This window comes from Glossina fuscipes, unplaced genomic scaffold, assembly GCF_014805625.2.
Source record: "Glossina fuscipes isolate IAEA_lab_2018 unplaced genomic scaffold, Yale_Gfus_2 2, whole genome shotgun sequence".
NCBI classification, from domain to species: domain Eukaryota; kingdom Metazoa; phylum Arthropoda; class Insecta; order Diptera; family Glossinidae; genus Glossina; species Glossina fuscipes.
In genome coordinates, this window is record NW_023998416.1 from 32,775,773 (window position 1) to 32,796,256 (window position 20,484).

At 34.6% G+C, this 20,484-nt stretch overlaps 2 protein-coding genes across 7 annotated transcripts in view; one reads left to right on the plus strand and one right to left on the minus strand.

Moving 5' to 3' along the window:
* LOC119634180 (ras-related and estrogen-regulated growth inhibitor) overlaps positions 1 to 20,484 on the plus strand; it is a 45,967-nt gene that overhangs the window by 9,791 nt on the left and 15,692 nt on the right. For 2 of the 6 annotated variants that reach the window (XM_038028196.1, XM_038028193.1), the window contains exon 1: positions 18,693 to 18,880. The exons of the other annotated variants lie outside the window; for them this stretch is intronic. Coding sequence is in view for 1 of the 2 variants with exons in the window: in XM_038028193.1 (XP_037884121.1) it covers positions 18,853 to 18,880 (28 nt within the window). In the remaining variant the exon portion in view is untranslated. Of the gene's footprint in view, positions 1 to 18,692; positions 18,881 to 20,484 lie in introns of those variants that run through there. 6 annotated transcript variants of the gene reach the window in all.
* LOC119634182 (probable trehalose-phosphate phosphatase 4) lies at positions 1,979 to 18,556 on the minus strand. Its single transcript, XM_038028200.1, has 4 exons — positions 18,318 to 18,556; positions 6,610 to 6,826; positions 2,269 to 2,890; positions 1,979 to 2,210 (listed from the first exon to the last, which is right to left on the minus strand). The coding sequence occupies exons 1-4, from the start codon at positions 18,352 to 18,354 to the stop codon at positions 2,070 to 2,072; spliced, it is 1,017 nt and encodes a 338-aa protein (XP_037884128.1). The 5' UTR covers positions 18,355 to 18,556; the 3' UTR covers positions 1,979 to 2,069.

Sequence of the window (20,484 nt, forward strand, 5' to 3'; positions counted from 1 at the left end):
CAGCAAAACTTCGCAGAAAATTTTACGAATTTATTTCAAAAAATGCACTTTGGCAGATAGGTTATGATGATGAATCCGCCAGAAAGTTTTTTTTGTTTTTGATGAGAGAGCGAAATTCCGTCACCATTTTCAGTCACAGATTCAAAGTGCACCAAAATGATTATCAAGTTCGTATAATTGACGAGTCCACAAATCCAATTTTAATACTATATTTAATTAAAAGCTAACGTAACAAACGAGATTAATAACCGGCCGATACCGCCTATGCGCAGGGCGTGTGAGGGGTACCAGTAACTATCAATTCACAAATCGACTTAGGTCCGTATGTGGATTAAAATTTGCAAGAAATGCGACTAAGCTACTGCAGCATGTAACGTAGCAGTCTTAACATGCCACAAGACTTGGACAGTGAGCAATAAGGAGAACACGCAAATATGTAAACAAATAAATAAACAACGAATTTCCATGAAATATGTAAAAATTCCAATAATTATTCTCACATTTGAAAGCATTTCTGTTTCGCATAAATAACCTTGAGCTTAAAAAGATTTACCTACCTGTTCTATACGAACTGTAGGTCAAAAGAAATAAAATTGAAATTTCTTCATGTTCTCATTGTCTTTCCTTTGTACCCTACACCACATGTCGTACATAAGCAAATTATGCTTGGCGGATGTATGCAATATCCAGAAGGACTTGACACTTTTTATTATACCGATTCAGGAAGTGCTTTCAGCTTGTCTGTCCTTCTGTCCGTCTTCTTTATTGTGTGCAACGTACAGGGTGCAACTTTTTACTTATTTTGATGAAATTTGGTACATCGTCGTGTTTTGGCCCAAGGACAAAAACTATTAAAAATGGTTCGGATCGAGCCAATTTTCGACTAATTCTCATATAATGCCACATTTTGAGAAACCGTTGCATGAATTCTTTTGCAGTAGGGCATGCTCCATCATAATGCTTTTTACTTTATTTGGAAATTGCTCCCATTGCTGTCCACACATGAGCCTAACTTTTGTCTTTAGCTAACTATACCTTTGACAAAACATCAAGAATTGTCATAAATATTATACTTTTTACGTTATGCGTCAAAGTTCATATAATATTACTTAACATTTTCACTTAACAATAGAACGATGTAAGAAAAACAAGGAAGAAACTTATGTTCGGCTACGACCAAATCTGTTATTGTTATGCTAAAAGTAATTCAAAACAGGGAAAAAACTAAATTTTCATACTCTACAATATTGGATGGGCGTGGATGGTTTTTTCATTTTTTTGGAATAGAATTAGAAGTACATTTACCGAAGCAATTAAGAAAAAAACGGACGGATGGACTGACAAAAGTATCTAGAACGATTCCCATTTGATACTAATAATTAATACGTAGACTTTACAGAGTCTCTAAAGCTTCATTTAGAGTGTTGCAAACTTTTTGCAAAAGAATGAAATTGAAATATTTTATAATATCGAACAGGCACGATCGATTTTTTCCTCTTTTTGCCCAAGTGCGAGCAGGACCACCTCTAGAATAAAAATGCCAATTTTTATCGTTACATCTGTTGTGATTGACAAGCAACGAGCGGAAAACTACATTCTTTTTGTTTTTCAAAACAGAGGTGATCTCAGATTATGTTGTACTGTGGGCGCGTCGTTTGACCGATTTGGCCGAATTTCGATATCAGCCTGCAAAAGCTATTTACTAAAAATGCAGCAGACAGCTTCTTTTTTGCGACCAGGCTAGGTAGACATGCTTGTATCGGTTTAGAATTTGATACTGATGGAGAATATAGAGTCTCTGGAGTCCCTCGTTGACGAGTACAAAGATTGAGGATTTAAAAAACACCGCAGAAATCATAAAGTTACTACGCTCTCTGCTGAAAATCAAAAAATGTTGTCAAAAGCAAAGACTTTGCGAAGACATTTTCAATATATTTTTATAAAAGTTTTAAAAATAGCAAAAAAAATATCAAAATGTGTATATATTTGTATAAAAAACGTTATAGACGTCGCTAATATAAATTTGAAGAAAAATTGTATTTTTTATACACAAAATCTTAAGATCCAACTCATTCTTCGTTTTCGTATGTGTTAGAAATCCAGCTTAGAAGATCCCCAACTAAATCTTGACTTGTCAGACGAAAATCGGCAAATGTTTTCATTTCGGGATCTGAGGATATTCTGAACGATTTTCCAACGCCTTGCAATTTCTTTAACAATCAAGAAAATTTTCAAGAACAATAACAATAATAATAATTCAGTATTTACCTGCATAGCGTCTTCATCAGTGGTGTCATCACCGACAAAAACAACATTCACTTTTTTTGACCAATCTTCGCCAAATTGTTCTTTGAGTAAGAATACGGAGGCCTCACCTTTATTCCAAACAACCGGTGGCTTGGCTTCGATGGCCTCATGTGCTGCATTAGCTGTGTAGCCGTGTTTTTCAATAATTCGTGTCGCTTCTTGCTTTACAGCTGCTTTCATATTAACGGGAACAGCACGATAGTGAAATGACAATGAGATTCTCTTATCTTCAACCCAAGCATTATTTTTAACGGCATTTTCCTGGAGATCTTTTACAAGGCGGTTATAGTTTTCTAGGATTTCTTCGGAAAGGCGATAATCGTGTCGACTATTGTCCGCACTCTCAATTTCAAGGCCATGATTACCGGCATAAGTAATTCCATTAATTCCTATCTTATTTTTTATATCATCCAGGGCTCTACCGGAGATGATCGCGAGAAAAATGTTGGGGTTCTTGGCCAATTTATTTAGAATAGTTTCTATTGCAATTGACATAATGGTTTTGTCAGGATGATCAGCAATGGGAGCCAAAGTGCCATCGTAGTCTAGTAGTAATGCTAGAGTCTTGTTGGGATTCAATGAACTGAAATTTGAAAATTAAATCGAAAACTCTCTCTTTACCGCTTGAAACAACGATTACATCCTAAGCATTAAGGGTAGTATGATAACCTCATCTTAATTCTTTAATTTTCTTTTAATTTAAAGGAAATCAAATATTTTCTTAATCGGTGTGAAACAGTGCATGATTTTCGGTTAATTCGATTTTCCCCCGATAGATTATTCTCTATGGCTTTATACAGTTTCAAAATGTAAGCTAAAAATTGGAAATTAACGTTAATACAGGGCGTCTCTCCATCTCCCACCAGCATCTTTTCTCAATAACGCGCCGAATGCTCAACCAATTTTTGTGCATGTAAAGCAGACTGTAGGTTACTGTCTTCAACTAATAAGCCAGTTTTGCTTATTAAAAAGTGTTAAAGATATTTAGATTTACAGTTTGGACCGTCACCACCGAGAATGGTGAAGAAGCACCCTTTCCGTGGATATGGTTACCTGAAGATTGCATACACGATAGTCGTTATATAAAAATAAAATGGCCCATAAAGTGGCCACAGGAGTACCTCGTATCACAAAATGTGTTAACGATAAATTCGGGCTACAGTCGCAAGTCCGCCCATTGCCATTCTGCTGTTGCTGGCATACAAACTTTATGAAGTCCATTCGCAACTGCTCTTTTACCTGAACTACTTCTATTATTGATGACAAAGTCATTAATTAACGGACGCGCACATGAGCTGGCCTTGACTGAATGCCGATTGTGATAAATTATTCAGATAATTTACAAACATTACTAAAACGTGTCCATATGGTTTCATAATAAATCATAAATCTTAGCAAATTGAATGAAATAAAACAATCGTCACGAGTTAACGTTTGATATGAGTTTTGAGTAAATATAAGACTATTAAGATATTAAGTCTAGAATGATGTTTCTGATGACGACGATAAATTTAGCTACAGAATTATACATTGTTTTGCCATTTTCTCTGTTAATTCGCCGCATACGTGATGAAAACGATGCCATTCTGTCTTTCACACCCAAAAGAGGCACTTTCGGGAAAGAGATATTGGAAGAAGCAGAACGAGGAAGAATACGCGAAGATGACTGAACATATTTATAGTTGTGGAATTGCAGGCTAATAGAAAAAATAGTAAAAATTTTTTTTTTTTTTTGTCCGCCTGAGTGGTCGAGGGCGAAGAATCTCGACAAGCAACTCAATGGTCGTGGGTTCGAATCTCAAGTGCGCTAGAGTTTTTAATATAAACCGATAGATAGGTAGATAGATTCTAGTGCTTTAAGAGTTTGGTCTTAGAATTTATTTTTCTGGCGAAATTAATAATAATAATAATAATAAAAAAATTATTTGCAAACGTGTCTATAACACATTCCGAAAGTTCATAAGTCTTTTTCTCGAAACATGATCTTTCAATGCAACATGATCTTTCAGAGCAACAACTAAATTGTCCGTTTTTTTTGCTCGAGTTTTTACGACATCTTAAAATGATGTATTATAGTGAAGCGCGTAGGGATTTGCGATAATTTATTTCGAAAATTTTCATACCCAACACCACGTGCGCGCAACGAAGGTCTTGAGATGGGCCCATCTTTTATTATATCGAACCATTCAGAAAGTGAATCTGAAGCGATCTAAGCTGTCCTGTCTGTCTGCCCGTTTGGTTTTCCTGGTTTCAAACTTTAGGCCGCAACTTTTGAGATATTCTAGTAACGTGTTTTGTTGCACGGACGAAGGCTATTGCAAACTTTTCGGATCGGACCACTATTTCAACCACTTTCAATTTAAAGGCACTTTTCGAAAACTTGTTATATGTAGCTATTTAAGGGTGGGACGTGGCTCTTATTAATAAAAAATTCTCTTTTTGGTCACAAATTTTTTTTCTCAATACTGAGACATGTGCTGAATAGTCTCATCGAATATTATTAATGTATCGCCCATTCTTCAGTCCCAGAGAGATTGTCAAAAAAATGTTTTGTTAAACTGTTGCATTGGTTTGACATAAGGTTTGAAAAAATGGCTTAAGCTTATCCGCAAGCATACAAGCAAAAGTTTAAAAAGAGTCTCGAAAATATTTCAAATTTTAGTGTACTTTTATTAATATTTAATGGTATGAAGCAAACCGGGGAGATGAAAAGGTCATCGTCATCATCTTAAACGATCGGTTAAAGGACACAACAAAATGCTGTACGATAATATAACGTTTTCCGATTTTTACACTAAATTTGCCGTAGAATAGAAGTATTTTACTGAGGGGTTCGCTTATTGAGCGAATTAAGTGAGGGAGATCTAAAATCGTAGTAAACTATCAAGTTTCTTGTTTTTTAGATTGGCGCGAAATGAATAATTGCCTTCTAGAACGTAATCAATATTGCATTTTTATTCTTCTTATCTTATCAGTGCTAATCAATTAGAGAATATTTTTTTGTTGGTTGGCGGTAAGGACTTTTGCATACCCTACACAATAAGTCCATTTCCGCATTTTCTTATCTCCTCAGGCTTAAAAATTTGACTTTTCAAGAACTATTTCCATTTTGTAGGCAGTTTAGTGGAATGATTCGATTTTCATAATAGAATAAGCGAATTGAATGTCTAGTAAAAAATCGGATTGTCTGAGTTTATCCGGCTTTAGGAATTTTCAATAGTTCATAAATTTAGTAGTTTCCGACATTGTTTCATGGGGAAGGAATTTTCGAAGGCGTAGAATGGCAGACTTATTACATGCTCGCATAAAAAACTGTATTGTTTGTCAGATAGGGAGTAACAGATATTGAGTATGGGCAAGAAAGACTTTGGAGACAATTTTGTAGCTAGTAATAAGCACGAGCTCATCATCCTGAATACGTAATATAACCAATCACTGTACCCTACGCCACTTGCGGCACAAGGGTGTGTTAAGTTTGTGCAGATATACGCACTACCCAGAAGAACTTGAGATCCTATCGATTCAAAATCACCCTTTATACCTATCTGAACTTGTCCATCTGGTTTTTTTTGTCCAATTTGTAGTACGCAATTTTTGAAATATTATGATGAAATCTGGCACACCTACGTGTTTTGGCCTAAGGATGGACGCATTTGAAAATTTCTCCCATCGGGGCACTTTGACGATCACTTCCCATCGTTCGATGGATGACTATTTTAAAGAAGGTGTACGGAAGGTATGGGGTATTTAATGGTGGGCTGTATTCCCCTATAGTATTTTCACTCGTTTTGTTATTTCAAGGCCTGCCCATTAGTCAATCGACTATATTGGATTCGTTTGCGGATATGAAACGCTCACATTCAAACTTGATCTGCGTAGGGAAGCATACAACAAGTATCCCATTTCAATCTCAATGGGCAGTAAAAAGTCGAACGACAGTAAGAATTCCAGCAAGAAAGTTTAGACGTTTGGTTGGCAGACATCACTAAATCGATGCCATCATTAGGAATAGAATCACCGGTTTATGGTTCTCGAAATTGAGTAAACTCTATAGTTTTGGACTATGCACTCGCTATAACGAGTAGGGAGTTTACAGCTATCGACGAAGTATCTGTTTGCCTTAACTTATTCGACATCGAGAATCAAAACTAGGCTACAGAGTGTATTTTATACATTGTCTAAAATATAATTTCGATGTTTACAGACGACGCACTTTCTTCAAAGCAAGAATATGAACACGTGACCAAACGGTAACGGTTTAACAAAGTGATCAAACAAATGAAGGAGTATTGTTTTACTTACCCTCTTAAATGAACTTCAAAATCTTCGAATCGTTCAATTTTCGGAGGTATATGTTTTTCTGGCATTCTGACCAAAGTCCTTACTGTCACTGAATGGAAACCAATAAATTCTGAATCTGGAGGCTTAGGTGGAGTGAGAGTTGAAGCAGCTCGTTGTGTTGAAACCAATTTAGAATAAATTGGCAATAATAGTATAGATGAGATAATACCTTGATTCACTATTCATAGAGAGAAAGAAAAAAAATGAATACGAGAACCAAAGGGAAAGAGAAATAAAGAAAGACAGAGAGAGAGAGAGAGAGAGAGAGAGAGAGAGAGAGAGAGAGAGAGAAAGAGAGAGAGAGAGAGAGAGAGAGGGAAAGAGGGGCAAAACACTGAGTATAGAAATGAGAACATATAAAAAAAAATGCTTGCACTTCTTCAACTATTTAATGTCAATTCTTTTTCAAGGTGAAGTTTTTCAAGAACTTCAATTAACACAAACTCACACAAAATTTACTGACTTTACAATTTTCTAAAATTTTATTATTAATATTTATTTATTTATTTTTTTTGTTCAAGTTTAGCTTTTACAACGTTTAACGTTCCATATTTTTACAACAATATTTCCGCGTTTTGCGCTTTCAAGTTTACTGTCTTTTCAATTTAGTTGAAAATCAGAAAAAGAAAAAAAACACAAAAACGACACTACTATAAACTATATACTAATAAGAAGCGATAACACAATGCTCTTAATGGGCACTCTCCAGCGTCTATGTAGGTCGTTATTCGTCAATTTTAAGCTTCTGTTTGTGCACATTAGGTGTTTGGGCTCTTTTATTCTATGCAATATACAAAGAATAAAGTGACAATGTCATTGAGATAAACATGCACGTATGTGCAGTGAAAAGTATACGCGCATATTTCGAGAAAGTGTATATATGTACGTCATTTTTTGTTTATTTATTAAACAAAGCTTAGCTGCAACTTTAATTATCAGCTGAATTGTAAAGAACTTAATAAAATCTTTAAAACTGAAACTCAACACAAATTGTTGGAATTACATTAAAAATATGAAAATGTGAATAGAAAAAAAAGGGAAATTAAATAAGAAAATTATTTACGGCTACGGCCGAATATGTTATACCCATCGCTGCTATTTTAAAAAAGACTAAAATAAGGGAAAAAAACAAACTTTCGTAGTCTATAAGGTTGGGCGGGCGTGGCTGATATTTTCTATTTTTGAGGGATAATGCGGACATTCCGTATATATACATTTATATACCCATTTTTGAGATCATTTTACCACAGCGATTAAGAGACAGACTGACATGCACATCAAGAGCGTTTCAGTGCGCAATATTATGTAGAATTTCTAAGACTCTCTTAAGTTTTTTTCTTATTCTATAATATTAAGTAGGCATGGCCGATTTGTTCGATTTTATTTGTACAGCTCTACCTCAGATTACGTTTTACGGTGGACGCGTCTTTTGACCTATTCGGCCAAATTTCCACTCGTGTACCTGCGTGGAAGAACTTCAATTGTCGCTGTTAAGTTTGAAACAGATGAACAGTCGCTTTTTGGAATCAGGAAAATGGTCCCCACCAGATTTAGAATTTGGTGCTCATTAAGAATATACACACTTTTTGAAGTCCTTGAAGCTCTCTTCTGGGTGTTCCAAATATTTTGAGAAAATGAATATTCCTTTCTTCTTTTCAGTGATAGGTCGGTATCGTATTATCGCCATTTATAGTAAGATTCTAAAGGAGCTTTTAATAAATATATTTCAGGAATTGTGCGGAATAATACTTTCCCATTATTGAAACTCGGTTAAAAGACAAGAACAGATATGAAAGCGTTACCGCTCCATGTTTTGAGTACACCTTCACACAATTTACTAATATAGTGTGAAAAATTTTGGTTTGCTCTTCACAAAGACGGAATAGTTATTTATTTTTTTAGATTACTCTACAGTAGACGAACTTTAATTAAGGACTATGACTACATGTTCGATTTGAATTTATTCATTTTGGTTTTAATCATTGAGCACATGTCCATATGTGTGACTGAATGTGAATGTTTTGAATAGTGTTCACATTAATATTATAGTAAGAACGAAAGAAACCATTTCAACGAGTCATCTGGCAAAAACGTTCTCTGTTAGTTTCATTGGAAAGTTTGGCGACATTTTTTGTAGCCATCTTAGAAGGAATATATTGGACTTGAAAAAATATATTTGCTACAATGATATATATGTCGAAGACCCCATAAATCTGCATCCTATAGTGAGTCAGAATAACTCGTGGCTGATTGGTATTTTGAAGCGACCGCTTGTGTAGCATGAGTGCAATCATCAAATAATAATGACCTTGAATGCGATTGACTGTTGATTATTTCTTCATTCTATCACCACAGTGAACAAGTGCAAGCCATTTAAAAGAAGAAGGCATGGAGACTACGAAATAGATCATTTCAAGTAACTCCTGAAGAAATAGTGAAATGCATATATGTAGGTTTGCCGATTGTAGGATGTGGATTAAGAATACGTCTGCGTAAAAACTGAAGAAGCCTAAAGATCTTTTATATAATATATATAGGTATATGATGTCGGCTATGACTTTGCACACCGCAAAACAGGTTTGAAAACAAGATATAAATAGTCCAACAAATCCTATGGTATAGTATATACAGTTATGGACAGGTGAGCAGTACGCAATGCATCATTGAAATAATTACTAAAAGAACTATAAAAAAAACACAAATGAAAGGATGGAATTTTACTTTCAAATATTGTGCAAACTATGTTAAAAATATTTGAAAAGCCAACCATAATGATATACATAAAGTATATTTACATATACATAAACATGCATGCAGCATAAAATTTCCTCTTTCAGAAAACGTAATAATAGTAAGAAATTAGTTTTTCATACTCTCCTTGTGGTACAGTTTATATTCAGTTTATGGGTATGTATGTAACATCCAGAAGAACTCAACGTTAAATCTATCTAAGCTTGTCTGGCCGGCTGTTCTTTTGATGTCTGTGTAATTTTTTATATTAAACTACTATTATGAACAAGTTTTCATCACAAACAAATTAAGAATTAGGCCTTGTTGGCATATCTCTGTAGTAAAACTTGCCCTACACATGAGCACAAGATCTTGGAGTACAGCATAAGACATTACCCTCCTTCCTCCGATTACCATTTGTTTTGCTTTCTGTAGATGGCGTAAGGTTTCTATCAGACAAGAGGGTAGGAGGCATTAATTGAAAATAGCGGCAAAATTCATTTAAAATAAAAGAAAAATGTACTTAAACTTAGCAAATAAACAAGGCAGGAAGATTTTTTATATTTAATATTAATATCTTGTAGGTGTGTGAACCGTAGCCATCAATCATATTATGTATGAAGGTAGTGAGTGAGCTCACTTCTGCACAAAAAACACGACAGATGTGTTCTACTTAACTGAATGCGAGCCAATGCACATATATTTGTATAATTCTGAACACGTACACGCGTATATATAGTATTTAATTATCTACAGGAACGAGTGAATAAAAATGTTATAAAATAAGAAAACGACAGTTGGACGATTGACCCACACGATTATGTTGTCGTTTGCAACACTTTTAAATACTTTTCATAATTCGCAATATTTTTTGTGAATTATTCTTAAAGACAGCAAATGGCTGATATATGAAATGGGATGCGGTATACGCACTTGGTTTTTATAATTCTTTAAGGGTTTTTTTTCGATGAATTTTGTGTATGAAAAATCATATATTAATTATACTGTCTTGTTTTAGAGGCGCCACATTTTCGTTTCTTCTTTTTGATGTAAATTTGTCTTTTGATTCTCTTAGGATTTCGCGCAAGTTTCAACAACCGTTGCGGACTTTAAATTTATTAAAATTCGCCTCCTAACTAATTCTTCCTGCCATCGCCAATCCACCTTCCCGATAAGTGCACAACTGAACGTCTGGCAAAGGTACGCGAACTCCTCTGGTACATTTTTCATAGCGATGCTATGTTATAAGCGTACAAAAAACTTGAGAATAAAAAAAATTCGTTCGGCTGGAGTTTTTTTCAATCGGTTGAATTTTTCAATTTCATAATACACCCAGGCATTCTACGGCCAGCCTATTATAGCTAGGTTGTGGTTGGGTGTCGTGAATAAATGTGCCTTAAGTCTAGGGTCAAGATATAACGTCTAACGGCGATGACGATGATGATTCTCTTGGGTATTATTGCTTGTTCCCTAAGCCATTTCGAACGTTATAAAGGGTTTCCTTGTAGCATCTCGTGCAATCTCGTAGAAATGTCCGATTAAATGATTTCGTCCCTTTTTACCGACAATATTAACGCTGTATTAACACGTTCGTGCTGCGCAGTGATTTCATTGTTATGCATTTATTTTCCAAAGCAGCGAATTTGACACATTGGAAACTCTTTCACGTAAATTGCTGGTGAAAGTAAGACAAATTGGTCGAAGGACATGACCGCAATGAAGCATAATTTGAGATAAAAATGTTTAAGTACATTCCATGCATGGTCTTACAGCATCTGTACAAAAATGGAGTAAATCGGTCATGCCTACTTAAAGTTATAAGTGAATTTTTCACGTTTCTGATGGTTTCTGCTTACTACTCACAAGACACACAATAGAGAATGTTACAAATTATTTTGTATATTCTTCGCATGCGGCTGTATTATGTGTTAATTATACAATAAAAATAGTGGACCTCGCAAAGTAAATTACCGCGGGTTGCATGAAAGTGATGGGTAAGGGAGATTCGGTCGTGTCCGATTATAATTTCCTTACTTATTCAATTAAGCTGCAATTTACATTTCGGCAGAAGTCGTATTATGAAATGAAATTTGAGCAATTTCTTACGACTCCAATAAGTGTGAGCCATTAATTTGGGACCAATATTCAATTAATGAATTAAAGTTATTTGTGAACCAAACAAGAAGCAATGGACACAAGTAAGAAAATTATATTCGATCGGGATCGAATCTTTTGTACCCATGACAGTTATCCTAAAAAAGACAAAAGAAGTGAAAGAACAAAATTTTTATGCTCTATTATAGGGAGTGGGCGCGGCTGATTTCTTCTATTTTCAAAATAAAGGATTTTGCCGTATAGGCACGTAGGCGTTTGTCGGTGTGTGCTCTGGAAAGTTTAGGTCAATTCCAAATTCTTGTTCAAACAGACAGATGGGCAGACGAACAGACGGACATGTTCAAGTGCATTCCAAATTTGAAACTGCCTAAGAATTTGTATACTTTATGGGATTTTTGAAGCTGTTGCCTGCGCGTTATATTGTATAACAATTAAATTTTGATATATATATAATATTGGGTAGGCGGTCATAGAATGTGCGTTCAAATTTTTATACATTCACTGGCTATAGTATATGAGTAATGAGCAAACAACCAATTTTTTATTACTTTCGAAAAGCGGAGATGTTCTTAGCTTATGGGGTACTCTAGGCGTGCCCTTCCACCGATTTGGCCTATCTTCAATACCAGTCTGCGTGCTTCTTCCAATGGTTCTGCCAATTCTGCTTCATTTTTACTGCCAAGAGAAAGTTTACAGCACACATGGGCGCACAGACGCACAGGCGGACAAGCTTAAATCGATTTAGAATTTGCTGTTGATCAAGAATATATATACTTTGTGGGGTCTCTGATGCTTCCTTCTGGGAGTTGCAAACGTTTCAACAAAGTAAACATACCCCTCATCCTTCGGGGATGGATATAAAAAAGGCAGGGACACGTACAACCCTGGCATGCTCGTTATAAAATGATTTTCTTATCACATGTATTGAGTCCGACACTCAAATTTTTGCATACAACTTTAAGCGGGGTAAACAATTCACAGGTACAATTACATTGACTAAGTTTTATAAAACGATCATTCCTTGACGGGCGAATAGCAAAATCGAAATTAATTTCATTCAACAAGTCTGGCGAACCAATAATACCACTTATCAATTTTTGCGAAAACGCTGATACCTACAATGAACCTACGCTTCTCAAGTGAAGGTAAAGCTGTTGATAGTGATGTGTTTTCATAAGGTGGTAATGAAGCATTACGGTTCTGTCTTCTCTAAAGTCTCCTCGCATGTTCGCGTCTCCCGTCCCGTCCTACGCTTTACTTTGAAGAGTTTCTTTTAAGGAAGAATTGTTTTAAAGATGTGGAGAATATGGAAACGAGTCGATTATTATTATTATTATTATTATTGTAATTGAATTGAGCCAACAAAATCAATTCAAAGACTAAAGTCTTGAAGCACTAGCATCTGGGCTATCGGCTTTGAAGAGGATTGATTCCAAGAAACCTCACTAAGCTTACTACTTACTATCGGAAACAGTTTGCCTACTACTCCGACTAGAATTAACTCCAAGTCTGCTACGCGATCGGATTGCAAATTTGCTTTCGATCTTATAATTGCGAAAACCGCTACGAAAATTCTACTTTTTATATATAGTATGAAAAATCCATTCATTCATTCATTTTCAAAGTGTAGAGAACGAATACAAGGCAACAGGTTCTCATAAACAATAATACTTTATCTTAAATTTTGAATGGATTAGTGTTTGTATTTGTTGTGCGAGTGGGTGAGTTCAAATAGGCTCACAAAGAATTGAATGAATTGCTTAATAAATAAACCGAAAACATCATGTAATATAACAATTTGCCGTACAGAACTGAATTGTTTCAAGCACAAGAGAATACAATAATTATTTTAATTATTTTTGGTAAAATTTGCGATTGGCTGCCTAACATATATTCATATGTAAATTATAATTTTTCATCTGAACATTAGTTTGCAATTAAAAAAACGTGTAAGTAAATTAAAGAACATTTGAAAAAAACAAAACAACAAAATACGGGTGCATATGTAAATTAAAAATTCGAAATTGATTTTTTCTTAAGATTTTGTTATATTCTGTAAAACATGAAATTTTTTACAAGAGAACGTTGTTTACTAATACGCAAAGTGTCCCATTTGAATATTGAAAACATTTGTTCTAAAATCCTAAGCAAGTGATATCGCTGTAAACAAATCAAATCAATGGCTAGCTGCCATAAGAAAAATTGATGAGAAAGCAACATAATAGAAATATTTTCTTTATTTAGTCACATTTAACGAAACGAAAAACAAATGCCTTTGTGAAAATAACCCCAAACATACTTGAATAGATGAGATTGACTTTTATATTAATTTTTACAAATATTTTTTTTTTTTTTTAATCTATGCCAGGTTTGTTGATTTATGTGTGACATGGTTTCTTAAACGCACTTTGTTAGAGCGTCTGGTAAAAGCGGAAATCGGATTGAAAGCGTCATCGCTCGGTCCACCTAGTCATCATGAGCTAAGGTTGCTGAACTATTAGAAATGACTTTTAATCTCATGGCACACACACACTGACACATTTTCAAGGATACTTTGAGAAATATCTGGGGATGAGCAGGGAGAACAAGAAAGATGTTCTATTGGGTTTGAAGAGACAGTGGGAATGGTTAAGTTAACCTAGACTTTTATACCCTTGTATCCTTATTTCCAAATATTTACGGAAATGATTTCTTTAAGAGATAACGACCCTGCAACAGCCTAAAAAAGTCGTTTGTTAACAAACTTTCGTTTGGAGGGAAGGAAAGGTGATAGCTTAATAATATTTGGAAAGGTACTTGGGCCTGTATATTAGTAAAATAAAAAGAGAAGAACTAAAAGCTCATACCCTGTTATATTTTGGTTGGGCGCGGTGTACGTTTTATAGTATAAGTAACATGGAAAAAATCGGAAATATATACCACACAATATTTCAGAGAATGTTCTTCTAAAGATACCGTAAAGAATTCGAGTGAAAAAAATCGTGTGTGTTAAGCTACCTAACGTTTTGAAAAATGATATTTCGAGAGAAACGCCGAGCAGAGGTGTCTGCTACACGGATATTGCCACTCAATTTTGTTCGAAAAATTAAATGCTTGGCATCTTGGAATGTTGGCACACCCACAATGGTCATTCTTGGGTTTATTTAGGGCGTTATTTACTGTGACGAAAAATAAACTGTTTTGTTGAACAATTTACAGTGGTCTGATCCTTTAGTCAAAGTACAGTTAGTAACAAAAGATTTGTTGACAATTTTATTTGAATTTTTCACGCAGCCATTACAGCTTAGTTTATTTATGCGGCAGACCGACTTTATTGAATTTTAAATTGAATGTATGTTAATAAACAAAAGAATTTTAAAAATTTTAAATTCATTTTTCTAAAAGTTTAATGGCATTCTCCCTGACCAGAAATTAAGTGCAAACGTTGAACGGTTTTATATTTTATACCATCTTCGTCTAACATTTAGAAAGCTTTAACAAATCCTAATGCATTGCACAGATTCTCTAACGTTTGCACTTTGTTCTTGTTGTTTCTTTAGCGAAACTAAAGAAAATGAAACTTTGAATCAACATCGCGGATTTTCCTCTGTTAGCGTGGCGTGATATCGAGTGATTTCAACCGATTTTTCAAAATCGATCGCGTCGATACCAGCGATATTTTGCCGATGCTAATAAGGTCTCTATCAATCGAAGATTCTTGCATTCTTAATCTTTAATTGGCTTAATTATGTGATAGACCAGCCCATTGTCAATAAAACTATGCTCTAAACATGTCGGAAACTGAAATACACATGTTTGAAGCGAAAATGGATGCAGCTTTTTTGCTCAGTTTTTCACTCATTTTAAAACCGGATGAAATCCTCTTCTTCCGTAGAAAAGTAAGCAAACATGCCTTATAAGCATAGCCACAAAATATACCGGCGTGAACTTGGCTGTACATGTAAGTCAATCAGCTATTTTCAAAGGAGAAAATTACCCTGAATAAGCCTTCGCGACTTGCATCGAAAAGTTTTACTATTTTTCGATCACAATAATATTAACATCATTTTCAACCTCCATTGTTTCCAATGTAATTTCTATAGTAAGAGTATAGATTGTTTTGTTTTGGTTGGTTGGTTTTCAAAACACTTGCAAGTAAAAACAATATATCCAAGCAAGATCGATCATTAGACACCGTACATTACTTCGCCTAAAACAATTCATTTATTTTCATGACAAAATACCAACAATTATCTTCTCTTTCCAGGTAAAGGCATACTTTTCAAGGGAGCTCTTATGTAAGAGGAGCCCCAAAATATGAACTGATAGGATTCACATTTAGCAAAATTAGTTTTTTTTGTCAAAGATACTCTTCCTATTAACTTATTTTTGTCGCAAGGCATTAAAATTATACTTTACTACCCTACAAAAGCTTACTTCTTATAAGCGCTCCTATGTGGGGGTGTGATCCGTCAAAGCAGCCAAATACTATGTAATGAATTTCCATGTCAAATTTTTGTAATGGATCAATTTTTATCATCAAAACTTTTTTAAAAGGCTTGCCTTTCATCAGAGCACTTATACGAAGCGGGAAATATGATTGAAAATTGACTTAGTTTATCCTTATGTCAAATTACTATCATGAACTAATTCTGACTGTGAAAAATTAAGAATTAGACAGTTTTGCCATATATATAAACAGTTCTCTTTTGACAGAACGATTATATAAGAAGGAATTCAAAACATCGGCCCATCCGATCTCAATTTTTCACATCAATTTACTATATCGATATATTATTATTTGGCGAGTTTTGTTGAAAAATTTTGATGTAATTTATTTTGTGACTAATGCCGATTAAAAAAAAGGCGTTATGCTGAGAGTGGTCGTAAAAATTGTTCGATCCAACCCATTTTCAAAAGGGTTTGCTCTCAAGCTAAAAATCATAAATCTACCAAATTTCGAGAAACTACCAAAAAAATTGAGGCCTAAAAATCTGATGGATAGACGGATCCACAAATGGGCGTGTGTGAAATTTTTTCTGAATCGATCGCTGTATCTTAGGTCTATCTTAGGCTCTTGTGGGTGTTCCTTAGATTTGTACAATCTTAATATACTTAGTACGGCAAGTGGCGTAGGGTGTAAAAGCAATAATCAATGAATAAACATTCGTGACCTACAGTGATAAGAAATATAGAAGCTAACGCAGCGGAAGGACTTTAAGTACGCATTCAGTTTGAAGCTTGAGGATGCACACAAGCACACACATACACTGGTGTATATATATATATTGATATATTGATAAATTGCCTTCGACCAAAAAAATTTCCGATATCGCAGAGAAGTACGTCATCAATCTACAAACAGAGTACAACACTTTAATCCAGCCACGCTATCGTTCATGCCCACTGAAAGAGTTGTGAATATCTCGATATTGATTGCAATATGCCTGCCATAGTAATCCCAATTATTTATTAAAAAAAAAAAAAAAGTAAGAACACATTCGCCTTTACGGCAAACGTTGCTTTTGTAAGTAAACAAAACCAAAAGTTATGTTTATTTGGCGCATTGTAACTTCTTTCTACGGATAACAAACGAGAAGAACGATTCCATTATCAAAAAAAAAAAGAAAACAACGATAATAGTAATTGAAAACACAGTAAAGAGTCAACATATGTTTTTTTAACATTCCTATAACTTACATATTGAGTGAATTAAATACCCAAGTGTCAGCGTGTTCTCCACGCGATTTCACACATCAGCAATAATTTCTTATACTGACTCAATCCAAGTGCTAAGAGAACGAAACGAGATGGACTAAGACAAATTAATTGGCTTAGTCCATCTCTGTTCAACATACCAAAAAAAAAAAAAGAAAAAAGAGAACGAAACAAACCCCATCCGAGGTAGTTTCAATAGAAACTATCAAAGAATGTATTGGATCTTTAAAATGGCTGCATTGAGCGGATTGAGATGAATGGATGAAGCACCCACAAAATATTTGTTGCAATCAGGATGAATCTATAATAGTTTGTCGTTCGTTGGATTTGTATTTTTCCCTTATCACTGTCACCACGTTTAAAGATCTGTTAAATCGATCCAAAAGCTTGCCAACAATTATTAAGCACCGTTCATGAATAGAGTGGTGTCCATAAGCAGTGTGTCCAATGCGAACAATTGCTTATCATTTCCGGTACTGTATACGGGTTGGTGTCTTAGGCTATATGTGTAATTGCGAAAGTATTTTTAGGTCACAAGTTATCATTTAGGCAAGGAATGCAGCACCGAATGGGTTAAGGAACATGTCATCTTTGGGTTGTTCGGCTGAAACAGTTTCCCACATCGGAACGCGCGACACGGAATGGTTTAAAACAATTCACACTTTCTCGGCATCTTTGATAGGGAATGTAAAAGAATTTGTGACAAAAAAGCACCGAATGGTGCACGTATGCCATCTAAGATAATTAGATAAACGATCTCTCACGATCATTGCATTGTTACTGCTTAGTATTTTTTTGTTGTGCAAACTCAAAGCAAAGCAAAACAAAGTTCTTCTCACTTGTTGCTATTTCTTATGTACAATTAAATCGCTTCTCTTAAGAAAAACTTCTTCTTTCATTCATTCTTTCATTGCTACACAAGAATGTATTTTCATTAAATTTCAATCATCTTTGTTCATAATTTTAAAAAGCTCAAGATTTTGTTCTTTTTCCAGTTCGCAAGTGCAAGAAGTTTCTCTTTTCAATTCGCTTGCGTGTAAATACCGCACACTTTTATGGCTTTGTTTTTTCATTATTTTCATAAATTCAACTAAAAAAACACATAAATGAATTATTAATGAAATTACTTAGCATTTTGCGCGTAACATTTATGATTCGCTGCATTTTTAAAAATATTCTCTGGAAAGCAATTTCAACAAAACCCACTATTTAATCGAAGCACTTTGCACTAAAAACTAAACGACTCCAGTCCATGCCTTGGATGTCAAAACCATATGATTTGTTGACAATAAACTAGTGATATGTGTGTGAGCGATAACAATTGGTTCTTTAATCGCCCGAACTTGGAGATGGTACGTGAGAGAGATAGAGATACAGAGAGAGAGAGAGAGTGAGTGAGAGGGAGAGGGAGAGGGAGAGCAGTTAATTATTAATTTTCAATTTGAAAAATTTAAACTTCTCGAATATATCTGCATTGAAATACAAATAAACAACAAAACCATTTTCAGTTTATAAATAAAAGCACGCGTAACAACTCACACCCGTGATATATACTCTTCCTCATCGTGTACATTTTTATATGGTAGGCGTTTCTTTTATTTTTATTTATTTATTTTTATTTCATCGCTGAAGATTACCGTATAAGACGTACATGTGATCAAAATGGATATCGTTCTATGCAAATTTCCAGGTAAACAAATTAACATCAAATTAATCATTCATGTGTGCGACTGAATTAAAAAGAAAAGAAAAACCACACCATGACGTGTAAAGTTTTTTAAGAAATTTTATACACTAGAATATCATTGCGTAGAGGTGTGACAATAAATTCGAAGTTACGCATTAAAGATAATCGCCGATTAACGTAATAAAGTTCTAACATTAAATCGCTAACGTGGCTCTCTGGGTTAACCAAAAGAGCTGCATATATAGAGGAACATCTCGATTATCAGGACTTGCAAATATCTAAAGGATGTAAATGAGAAGACATTTGCAGAACATCACATGGATCTGCACTTATATATTTACACATGCAATTTAGCTACACTAAAGTAACAACCCGATAGAGTAGGCTCTTAAAAATAATTCTTAAGCTAAGCCTTAGAATTAACATTTTTAAAATAGAAACATAGTGAGATGATTATATTCCGTCGTGGCCCTAAAAAAAAGAAAAAGAACTACATTTCCTTATGCTACAAAATTGAGTGGGTGCGGCTGATTTTTTCTATTTTCCGAATAAATGTGGAAATTTATATGGTGTGTGTGTGTGTTGCACTTTATGAGTGATAAGCAAAGAAAACAACTTTTGTTATATGGGTGTGTGAGCGTTGTAGGCCCTTTGCAAGTTCATAGGCAATATTTTAATTTTTACAATAGACATTACGCAGATGGACAGACGCGCCGACGGGCAGACGGGCATTTTTAAATCTATTCCGATCTTAATACCGATCAAGAATATGTACAGTTTGCAGAGTCGAGAAAGCTTCCTCCGAGGCGTCGCAAATGTTCTAACAAATGAACATACCCCTCATCCTTCGGTGATGGGTGCCATAAAGAAACAACAAAACCTAAATTCATGTGTAAGTAAACAATAAAAAGAAAGGAGAGAAAAATGAAAACAAATAGCAAAGTTGTAGTCTCGCTTACCTACCGCCCCTAAAATCTTTAGACACTATTAAGAAAAAATTAATCCACAAGGTCGCGATGTCCATTCATAACGCATTTTTAGGCAGATAATATCTTCATTTGAGCAATCTATCGTGTTACCTTATGATGGATAAGCACAAAACCTCAAAAAAGTGAAAAAAGAAAATTCAGTCATTTGTAATTTTGTGTGGGCATGGCCAATTTTTACATTTTCGCACATAGATAGTAGAGTTCTTCGTAAGGAGAATGTAGAAAATTTCTATCTATCTTTCATTATTTGTTAATAATGCGCAAAAACCCAGAAATTTTTGTACAGAGAAACGCTTTCCATTTCCTTATTAATCCGGGTGCAAAAACTTTCCAACTTTTCCAGCAAATTTGAAATCGATATCTGCGTTTTTGCGACCAGGAGAGTGTCAATAACACACACAATATATATATATACATATAACGGTTCAGAATTTAACGCTGATCAATATAGGGTCTCTGAAGCTTTTCTTCTTATCAATTTACTCGAAACATTTGTATGCGATTTGCTCAAGGTACACTTCTCCAAGAAGCCAATGATTTGAGTCAGGATTACTTCGTTAACCGATTTTAAGAAAATGGCTTCCGAAGGACGATCGCTTTTAAAAATCGATTAGTTCG

Coding starts and splice junctions, on each gene's coding strand:
- LOC119634182 (XM_038028200.1), bottom strand. CDS start 18,354: ATGCAGCGAATCATAAATGTTACGCGCAAAATGCTAA. Junction 2,891..6,609: donor TTTGAAGTTCATTTAAGAGG/GTAAGTAAAACA, acceptor TTCAAATTTCAG/TTCATTGAATCCCAACAAGA. Junction 2,211..2,268: donor CTGATGAAGACGCTATGCAG/GTAAATACTGAA, acceptor TGATTGTTAAAG/AAATTGCAAGGCGTTGGAAA.